Here is an 11,299-nt window from a genome sequence, read left to right on the forward strand (position 1 = left end):
GAGACAATTAAGAATAAAACTGCAGTATTCTCAAGATGCCAGCCATCCCCAAGACTACACGGGCACACCTCGGCTGCTATGGAACCTGCAATGCTGACAAGGAAAAACAAAAACAAACCTCACCTCCGCTCGCAGCACCGATGCAGACTCACTGCTTTGCCCACGCTCACCACCTGCGTCCCGCTCTGCTGTTGCTGAGGATACCAAAGCACAGTTATTTTAACCAGAAACTCGAGTTCCTTGAGCAATGCAGGACCACAAGGCAGGTTCTCATCCATACCCAGACCAAGGAAAGCACGGTCAGCCCCAGGTACCTGGCACATGTGCTGTAGTTTGGTGGCTGCCAACGACCACTGCTGCCTGAACACCATGAGAAGCCTTCCCGGCCTACTGTTCAACTAATGGAACTAGTTAGATGTTCGACTACCTGTGCATCTCTTTCAGGGAAAGAGGGCATCCTACCATTATATCATCCCAAGGAAAACAGGGAGACCACAGCCAAAATCCCAGCAACGCACCACGAGATCCAAGAGGTTCCAACAGAAGCCTCTGAACTGCCCTCCTATGAAACCACTCCAGCTCCTACACTCACTGCCAACAGGCCAACCCTGGGATTTCTACCAGAACCAGAAGGGCACGGGACTTCCATGGGATGCTACAATCTGTTTCTAGGAAAATGAGCACTTCCTAGGCTAGAACAGGCCAGAACAGTTCCTACACCTTGTCTGGGAAGGACTTAATTAAGGTGGCTCGGCTTGCATGGCTTTGGTTTGACATTCAAAAAAGTGAAAAAATCCATGTTATGAGAAAAAGAGCACCCACCTTCACTGCTCAGCATGGGTATGTGCTCAAAAGCAGAGAGGTGGACAACTTTGACCCATCGTTTCCAGGAGGATTCAGGATCAGGAAAGCATCTGTGCAACTCTGTTCCACAACTGCATCTTTGGAACAGCTGCCCAGGGGGTCCCCATGCACGGAGGTGTCCCAGAGCCATGGGGATGTGGCTCTGAGGGACGTGGGCAGTGTGCACGGAGGGGGTGGGCTGGGGTTGGACTTGGGGACCTGAGAGCTCCATCCCAACCTTTCTGTTTCTGATTCTGCTTTCCTTTCTGATTCTGCTCTTGCCAGAAAGGTGCAGATCTGGCAATCCACAATGCTCCAGTCACAGAGGGCCAGCAAAGTGACTGACCCCCTATCTTCTAAGGACACAAAGAAATCCAGGTTCACTGCTCCCATAGGGCAGCACCACGCAGGCAAGCTGAGCTCCTCACTATTCTAATAAAGCTCTCAGAAAATGTTCTCAGAATACTGTGAACCACAGCCAATAAAGAGGGCATCAGAAGGCAACATTTGTAAATTAACCTTTAAAGGCTTCACAAATTGGTGATGGATTTCACCGGAATGTCTCAAGAGTGGGAAAAAATTTGGGAAATTGCTTCGGGAAGAGCTGATATACAAAGAATTATTTAATTCCCATCCGCCCTCTCCTAAATAGAACAAGTTTAGACTACGGTTTTCTACAGCAGGGCACCACAAGAGCTCACAAACGCCTGGAGGAGGGGTGGGAAGCAAAGCCCTGCAGTCTGTGGCTTGCTGTATCTTTTTTCTCCATGTAGGTCTCAGCTCACAGAACCAAAGCCAACACAGCCTTGGAGCGTGTGAAACGGGTATGATGCACACAGTCTGAAGCCCTGTTGCTAAGTCCTACCTGAGCTGCAACAAGCCATGCTTCTCCAGGAACATCTCCCTGCCCACTGCTGCTATCACTCAGAGATGGGAGCATTTTCAGTGACGATCTGTTGCACGTTCGTTGCTTGCAAAAGTACAGGAAAGATTCATAGAGAATGCAACACACTGCAGGTATGATTGTGCTCCGCAAGGCAGATGTACAATCTCATCCCTCCTACAATTGGTCTTCCTCACCTATACTTCCAATTAAGGCTATTAACAATTAGAACGAGCACACCCCTTCAGAGCTGTGGTCGAGCTGAGGGAAAAGCTGTTTCCTGCTGATGCTGGTTGATGCCACAGACAGCTGCTGGGATGCCCTGAGCCAGGCCAAGAGCTCACTGTTTGAGCCCCAGCCCAGCACTCGCAGGGAAGACTTACACTGGAAGTCAGCATTTCAGCTTTTTCTGCTTTCAAAAGCAATGACTTCATACAACCAAGTAGAAACACCACCAGTGAAGATGGCTGCTGCTTTCTGCTGAAAAGCACACCCCGTTACTACACTCACAACACCTTCGGTCTCCTGCTGCAGACAGTGACTCCAACAGCTCTGCTTTCCAGCCACAACTGCTGCCAAGGATTTTCCAACCTGTACTTCTTCTGGTAAGCGGTGACCTGAAATCCTGCTGGATCCCTGTCTGAAAAGCTGGCAGCTGCGGAGAATTCATGTTTCAAGCAGAAGAAATGGATTATTAAGGTTGCCACAAGAAATCTCCCATTCAAACAGCACTTCACAGCGCACTGTGCTCCTCCAGTTCCACAGTGCCTAAGAAGATTTCCCCGTGTGTTGCTCCACACTACTCATTAAGAATGCAGTTCTGGTTGCCAACCACGAAATGCAGCTCAGACTTCTCCACGCTTCGTTACCGACGGCAGCCACGGCGCTCTGAGGGCTGCACAGCACACCTATCCCTGAGCCAGACAGCTCCAGCAAGGCACTGTGTGCCATGGTGACAGACCCAGCCACTCACCCGTCACTGCCTCGCATATCAGAGCACAGCAGCATCGACTCAGAACCAGCAGACACCAAAAGCAACAGGCTCACCGCCAGGCTCATGTGAACAGTCACATAAAGCACCTGGCAAACACACCTTGCACGCAACAGCCCTCCACTTGCATTTCCTCAGGCCACTGTACCAATGGGCAGCAGGCTGCAGCCAGACTGTCTGAGTGCTACAATAAGAGGATTACATGAATACTGACTTGTTTAGACCCCCATGAATGCAGCTCGTGGCCTTGCGTACAATTCACACAGTACGCCCTGACACTGCATTGCTGCACTGACGTCAGGTGAAGGTGGTTTGCTGCACTGACTCCATGACACGCGTGGAAAGAGGGGGCACAGAGATAGAAATCAATCTGGTAATAAGGAGTCACTGTGAGCTTCTTCCAGACCTCACTTCAGCTCGGCTGCAGAGCAGTGCAGTGGAAGTTGACTCGGCTCAAACCAAGCCTGGATGGCTGTGGAAAGCCTACAAGCCAAGCAGAATTAAAAGAACTAAACAACAACTAGCAAAACTTTTCTGCAGGGCAATCAGTGCATCACTTGGAAGGCACACTCAGCCGGGTGTGTTCTGCAGCTCCCTTGGAGGAAAGCACTGAACAGGCTGGAAGGAAACATCTCCATGACCGAACTCCTGAGCATGGGGAGGGCAGGGATGTCCTCACCAGGATGCGATGGGTTGGGGCTGATAGATGATCTCAGTGGTCTTCTCCCACCTGAATGATTCTAAGACACTGAGATAGCCGAGTTACCACTGGATGACAGGCATGCATTTGGGGTAAGCTAGGTGCTATTCTTTAAAAAAAAGACAGCACGTTTGCCAGGCTGGTTCTGCACAGCAGGGCTGCAGAAGTGCTGGTTTTAACCACCTACCCCACTACATACAGGGCAGTGCTTCATTACAGCAGCAGAACAGCTGCCTGCGCCAGGAGGGACTCAGAGCTCCTGCAAATCAGAGGAGTGTTTCACAGAATACACAGCAACAACGAAGGCATCTCAGGTACAGCTCAAGCAAAGGCCAACTTGAGACGTGCTCTAATAGGAGCACCTGAAATCAAGTGCTGTAACCCTAAAGCCACAGGGGAAAGTAGAGCCCTATCGGCCGAGGGAAGCCCTGCAGCTCTGACCCAGCACAGAGCAGTGCCTTTTCAGTGACTGCCCCAACACAGAGGGAACCCGGGGAAGGAAGACTCCACTCCCAGCCCAGCACAAAACCACCACCCCTGAAATAAAAGCATCCCGTGATGGCAGAGAGCAACCCGCTGACAGAACTGAGTGCTTGGGTTTTTTTTTAATGCCATGGCAACCAACTTCACACAGCTGAAACGAAATGAGACAGATCAAAAACAACAAAACTATTTCGAGGCAAGATTTAAAACAGAAAGACAATTACCCAGACCTTCCATCCATCCAGCTTGGGGGTGGCTTTTGGTTGTTTTTTTTAATTAGCAAGAATAACTGCAAGGCTTTTCCAAAAGTAACTGTGCATTTTCTCAGCACAAAACCAACCCGAGCCCACCAAGAAAACGGTGCTCACCTGCAGGCAAGAGAACACCGAGCCAGCACCTCTGTACCAGCAAACAGAGGCAGCACAGCATCTGCCTGCAACACTTCCTTCAGAGCTGCCAAGTTTGGGCTGCACCGAGCTGCCTCTGCTGGTCCTCCTCTCCCTCCCTCGAGGAGGCAGGCTTGGAAGATAATCCCCCTTTTATTAAACCAAACATCCCAAAGCGGTGTTGAACCAGCTAATGTGAGTGTCAGCGTGCCAAGGAAAGCACAGAACTGGCTCTGGGGGTTGCACCTCCCACTGTGCACATCTCTGAGGAGGAGGCACTGTTCTGAGTGCCCCAGGTAGCTTCCACCTGCCATGAGCCACCTGAAATCCTCTGTCACATCCTGTGTGAGGCAGAGCGCTAGCTGGGGAGTCCCAGCACAGACACACCGATCCCAGCATCCAGCTGCAGTCCAATGGTTAATTCAATCTCTTAGAGCTGTAATGCTGTAAGTTAGCTCAACTTCAGCTGCTGGAACCGTCCCTTTCTTCCTTGAGGATGTGAGAGCTCCTGAGCTCCCACGGCAAATGCAGGCAGCTTTGAGTCATCACCAGGTCAACAGCCCTTAGAAGAAAGGGACAGCGTAAGCACAGCCCTCGGCAAGGCTTAAGGTCCGTTTCCCAGCTTTCTGATCATTGCCTTAAAAAAAGAAATCCCTTTGCGTGTTGCTGTCTGAACCCAACAGCAGTGCTGCAGGCACGAGGAGCCTGCCCTGCATGCCAACCACCAGCAACAGGAACCGCAGCAGCCTGCTGCCCTGCCATGTGCTTACCTGAAGGCACCGGGAGGTCCTGCAGTGCCACCAGCTCTGAGAGGGTTGGCTGCTCAGCAAACTGCTGGTCTTCTCTGCCTGCCTTCCCTCCAAACCCAGACACGTGCAGCGCAATCCGCAGCCCTCCATTCCTTGCAGCTCTGGGCAGGAATTCCAGCCCGGTGCTTTCAGTGCTGTGAGAGCCCGAAGTGACGCCAGTATCCGCTCACACACGAGCTCACGAAGCAGGCTGACTCAAAACAGCCTCCATTCAACTCAGCGCATTGCTGAGGTTAAACAAACAAATGAAACTCACCATGCAGCACAGCCACAAGCTGCAGGCAGGCAGGCAGGCCTCCGAGCTCCAGCTCCTGGCCAGGAAAGCAGAACAACAGACACAGAGGAGCCTTACTTACAGCCACAGCACCACCCAAAGAGGTGAAGGCTCCGAGCGAGCACTGCTGCTTGGCCTCCCCATCTGGGAGTGCAGGTGATCCCACTGCGAGCATCCAGCTCTGTCCACATGTGGGCTCACAAGGAGACAAAGGGTTGCACAGCACACACCGTCACATCCCCAACTGATGCACTTCTCCCATCCCTAAGCCAACCCTCAGCATGGAGGCAGAAGGGCTCCCCCCAGCAGCACTGGCCCTGCAGAACAGACCCCCCCAGGATGAAGGAGCGAGCAGCCAAAGCCTCCACCTCCAACCCCAACCCAACCACTGCTGTCTGAGCTCTAGGAAAGCTCTGCAGCCTTCTCCCACGCTGCAATCACACCGATACCCATCTACTGGGATTGCAAAGTATTGTTATCACCAGCCCACAGAACTGCTTTAAACAATCACAGCATCGAGTTAGGTCTGCCTAATCACTGAATTAAGATACGTTTTAACTGCAGAAATACATTTGCCAACAAACCAGCGCAGCTCCCGGTTAAGGTATTTCCACACCTACCTCTAAAAGCAACAACTCTGCCCAGCTTTAAATGCAAAGCCATCATTAACCACATACAGCATCTACCCAGCAAATACGTTATTGTTTCCTGGCATTACCTGTATTATAACCTCTGAGTTTAGTGGGCAGCCCACAGCAGGGCTCTGAGCTGCAGCCCTCCTGCTCAGCAAAGCGGGCAGCAAGCAGAAGGGCTCCACAAAACCCTCTTCCAACACACCTCTGAGAAACAAGAGCACTGCCCTTCTCCTACCTTCATAAAATTCAGGTTAAAAAAAAACAAACAACACTGATGACAAATCTCAATGCACTCCACAAAGGAACATGGCCAGGGCACAAATAACTTCCAGTAGAAGAAAACGAATGCATCTGGAACGACGTGATCACGGCACATTCACGCTGCTTACACCACCCTTCACCTAAACCTCACAAACCCAAGGCTCCAAGTAGCTCCTTCCTGATTATTCTGATTTAAGAGTATCTCATCACGAAGGAAAAAATAGAATCAACTGAGCTCTTAATATCGTTTCCAGCCTCAAACTGAAAGCTCCTCTGCTTTTGAGGAACTCCTCTTTCGAGGAGAAGTAAGATCGCCATAAGCATGGGGCGGAAGCAGCCAAACCACAACCCAACCCCTCACCTGCTACCTGCAGCAAAGCACCATCCCAGTGCTGCTCTCCCCAGCGCCGTCCCAGCAGCATTCTGTACGCACTTGCCATCGTTCTCCCCCATATTAAAACAGGGCCGCTGCTTTCTGGGTACCCTCCAAGCAAGCGGACAGATGTGCTGGGGTAGAAATTACCAGTGAGAGCTGAAATGCCACCAATGTCCTCCGGCACTGCCTCCAGGCAACGGGGATTCTCAGACACAGACCCATCCCACATCACCCTGCACACAACCCAATGTTCCCAACTCACTGCTTCTCTTCAGAAGCCAAACAGCAACGCTTGGATGGCATAGTTAGCTGGGTTCAGTTGTCCAGCAGCCCCCCAGGACGCAGCCCTTAGGCCGGGACAGGGCCCCTTAGAGCAGCTGACAGCAGAGCAGCTGCTGAGCTCCAGCAGAGAAATCCCAATCCAAAATGACCCCACGGTGTCCCAGCGCTGCCCAGGAAAGAATCCATCTTCAGCGCTGGGTATTACAGCCAGACAGGAGCAGAGCCAGCAAACCCCAGCCATAGAGGTCGGCTTTGTGCAGGAAACCACAAGCAGATGTAACGTTTTGAAGAGCAGAGCATTCATTGGGTGCGCACAACCAAGGTATGGGGTGGCATCTGCTGCAAACAACGTGATGCCAACCATCCCCCTGCCTCTCCCCATACACCCCTGAGCCCATCCGACTCCATTATCAGGAACCACCCCAGCACAGAGCTGAGGAACCACACCACCCGAAGGTCCAGCGTGCTAAAATGGCTGAAAACCAATAAACATCGCAAGTGGGGCGGGGGGGAAAGAAGGGAGGAGCCACACAGCTGTGAAGAGAGGCATAACCGAGCTGCGTGGGGGCAGGCGGGAGCTGTGAGCCCCCCCAGAGGGGTCCAAAGTGCCCGGCCATGGAGCAGCAGGAAGGCTGAGTTACGTGTACAGAACACACGGCGGGGCTGTGCGCGTGGGGTAGGCGCTGCACGAGGCTCAGCTCCGCGGCCGGCCCGGCTAAAGCCCCCCGTCCGAAACCACGGCGAGAAGCTGGATAAACAGCGAGTCCTTGGGGGACGTCAGGCCGGGAAGGGATCCCCGGCTGCGGGCTGCGCTGGGAGGCAGCACCCCGGGCTCGGCGCCATCCGCTGTCCGCAAGGAGGGCCGGGAAGCAAACGCGAGGCTCCGCGAGCTCTGGGTGCAGCGCTGCCGGACGCGGCCCGGCCGGCCCGGCCCCACAGCTCCGCAGCTCCTCGGCGCCGAGCGGCGCAGCGCGGGGACGCGGCCCGGCAGGCCCCGCGGCAGCACTTCGCCTCCCGCAGCGGAGCGCCCCGCGGAGGCCTCGCCGGGCCCGGAGCCCGAAGCCCCGCACCGCTCCGCTCCGCACCCCCGCCCCGCGGTGAGGCCGCGGCTCCCGGCGCTCTGAGGGCGGACCCGGCCCCGCTCTTTGTTCGCCGTCGGGCCTCGCCCTCACCTCGCGGACGTCCTGCAGGCACTCGAGCACGGCCAGGTTGTTGGCCCAGCTGTGCTTGGAGCACAGCCGCACCACGTCCTCGCGGCACACCGCCTCCTCCGACAGCTTCCACCCGCCGCCGGAGCCGCCTCCGCCGCCTCGGGCTCCCCGCGGGCCCGCGGCACCGGGCGCCGCTCCCTGCGCGGGCTGCCCCGCCGCGTTCAAGCCGGGTCCGGCCTGCAGGGCGGCAGCGGGAGGCCCGGCGAGCGCCGGCCGCGCCGCCAGCGCCAGCAGCAGGAGGAGCGCGGGGCCCGGGCAGCGGCTCCGGACACGTCCGCACGGCGCCATCTTGGATCCCCCACCTCCGGCGCGCCCGCCCCGCCGCACGCACGCCGTGTGCAAAGCAGCGCGCCGCCTGACGTCACCGCGGAGAGCCACGCCCCTCAGCGGCGGGGAGGTGGGCGTGGCATCGCGAGGCCACGCCCCTCCAGCACTCCGCTCATCCACGCCCCCTCGCGACCACCCCTGAGGGGCCGGGCGCCATTTTGGGCCCGGGCGCCATTGGGGCCCAACTTCCTTCAGCCATCATCGCAGCCTCAGGCATCTCCGCAGCACCACCCCCTCTCCCAGGGTCCAACCACCATCAGCACCATCTTCACAGCCCCAGTCCTGGAATGGTTTGGGTTAGAAGGGACAGCAGAGCCGGACACGCATGCCCCCAGCTGCCACAGCCACGAGCTCCTGCTTGGGCATCCTCACCTACACCGAGCTGGTGCTGCTGGCAGCAAAAGGAGGGAGCTGTGCTTAGGCAGGCACACACTGCTCTGGCATACCAACCCATGTTGTCTTCAGGGCTGGGATGTGGCATTTTACTCTTGATTGTTGCTGCTGAGGCTCCATCCAGGCTTTCTTCATGGGAATGGAGAGAAGCAGTTGTTGCCTGCCCACCTACAGCACATGGAAAGTACCCAGCTCTGTGAACTCTTCTGGGGGCGACACCAGAGACAGAGAGATTTGCTCAAGAGCCCAGCAGTGGAAGACATACAATATGAGCATCTCCACCCCAAGTGCACATGTTGGGTCAAGCAAAGGTTAGGAGAAAAACAATAAAGCATACAGAGACACAGCAGCTGTGTCCTCAGGGATGGGAGAAGAAATAATTGCAAGATACAATTAAATGGGGTCAGAAAGGAGCAATCACAGGGAGCACTTTTTACACTGTAAGCTCATGGAAGAGCCACGTGGGTTTCTGCCTGACAGCCTCCCCCGGAGCAGCAGTTTGGTATTGCCACAGCTCCCTCCTCTCTGGGAGCTCCTGAACCTCAGCATCTCACAGTAAGGAAGTGTGTCCCGTTGGAGTTGTACTGCTTCACCAAAGCCCAGATCTCACCCTGCGCACTGCAATGACACTGCAGCAGTAGATGGCGAAGCCCTGGCGGTCACCCTGCAGAGGGTGTCCTCCTGGAGAGTGCAAGTAGATCTTCAGCAGCCCCACCTGGTTGTGCATCCAGGCAGACCGTGGCATGAAGGGAGATGGGTGAGCTGGCAAAGTCCCTCTGCTTCTCGTGTTTGCTGCCGGGAAAGCAGTGCTTGGGAGGGATGCTCTGTGCTGGCACCCAGCAGCTGCGCAGCTGGAAACACTTAGAGACAAAAGCCAGCAAAATCCACCCAGCTCTTGGCAGCAGATCTGGCTTATGGGAAGCGATTGGAAAGGCTTGCCCAGCATGAGAGCTGGCTCTGCTCCTCCTCCTACAGCAGGACCAGGATGAGAGGAGCAGCAGAGGCAGCGCGCAGCTTCCAGCTCCTTCCCCAACCTCAGCTGCCCTCCAGCCACTTTTCCAGTAGCAGCAGCATCTCTCCCTCTTTCGGCCAAACCCCTGCTCCAACCTTGGGCTATGCAGTCCTGCATGGTCCATCCCCAAACAAACATTTCATAAAGAGCCCCACGCTCTGTATCCACACCACAAGTTCTACAAGGAAGAGAGATTTCTTTGTGCACAGCGACATCTCTGCCCGGGCAGTAACCCCAGCAGCTCAGCACAATGCAGCATCCTCACTCTGTGGCTCATCACATGATGGAGAAGAAAGCTTGTCCTCTGCAGGGCAGATGCTCCAGGTTTTAACTGGACACAGACTGCTCGCTCCCACCTGGCTGGGGGGCACGGTGCTGAATTTTGGCTTGGCCACCAAGCAGTGCTGGGGCCCCATCCCTTGCACACTCCAGGACTTCAGCACTGCCTCTACAGCCAGTACCCATCTCTGCTGATGAAGGTTGGTGCTTCACTTTTTCTCCACTTATCTCCTGGGTCACTCATCTGTGTGCAGAAATAAGCAGAGCACAGCAGTGTTCAGACTCCAAGGAAGCTGGGGACGAACGGGACAGCATCCCTTGGGTCAGGGTGAGCCTCATACCTCCCACACTCACAAAAAGGCAATTTCTCCTTGACGAGCAGCAGTTCTTCCCCAACCTGCTACTGCCTCCCTGAGCACGCCGTGCTGCTCCCAGCTTGATGCCATCTCAAGCACGGTGGGCAGACTCCCCCTCCACCACTGGCGGAAGCACCGGTGAGAGACCTGATGCAAAACCAACCCCTGGGGACCCTCCAATTAATTACGCTTCAGCAGGTGAGATAATCACCAAGATGAGGCTGAAGCACTTCCCCTCCTGCCCAGCACTGCCTGTTACCTGCTGGGTTCATCCCGAGGTCACTCTGAGCATTAGATAAGCACGTCAGAGCATAGCTCCCCACCTCCTCTATTTTTCACTACTGAGAGGCACTGTTTACCAAGAGATGGGACAGCAGCACTGTCCCACATCCCCTTGAGTGCTCCCCAACACTGCTGCAGCTCCAAGATCTCATCAGCAATGCTATGTGCACAGGTTTCCTGCAGGCACGACCTGGCAGCATCTGAGCCCACAGCTCACTGCCATCCAAACACAGCTGGGCTTTTTCTCTTTAAGCAAAGATGAGTGAAGTGAGCAAGAGGCATTTCTGCCTCTTCAGTATTCGTCCCTAAATATCTTTATCTCAAAAGGAGATAAGAATTAAAATGAGGAACCACACTCCCCCACAGCAGCCTGCAGAAAAGAAACAGTGCACGCAGCCAACAGGAAGGCCTCATCTGCAGAGAGCAGAGCTTACCTATCGCCTCCCATCACACTTACTCCAGGAGCTGCCACGGGGCTGCCCTGCTCCAAATCTTCCCAGAGACAGAAGCAGAAAT

The 11,299-nt window shown here is 55.1% G+C and overlaps 1 protein-coding gene across 1 annotated transcript in view; it reads right to left on the reverse strand.

Annotated features, from left to right (window-relative positions):
• The window catches only part of GLG1 (golgi glycoprotein 1), a 59,263-nt gene extending 50,825 nt beyond the window's left edge, over positions 1-8,438 (reverse strand). Inside the window, exon 1 of the mRNA NM_205496.2 lies at positions 8,096-8,438. Coding sequence (NP_990827.1) covers positions 8,096-8,422 — 327 coding nt within the window. The 5' untranslated portion in view covers positions 8,423-8,438. The remainder of the gene's footprint in view (positions 1-8,095) is intronic.
• Positions 8,439-11,299: the final 2,861 nt, after the last annotated feature.

Source organism: Gallus gallus, chromosome 11, assembly GCF_016699485.2.
Source record: "Gallus gallus isolate bGalGal1 chromosome 11, bGalGal1.mat.broiler.GRCg7b, whole genome shotgun sequence".
NCBI classification, from domain to species: domain Eukaryota; kingdom Metazoa; phylum Chordata; class Aves; order Galliformes; family Phasianidae; genus Gallus; species Gallus gallus.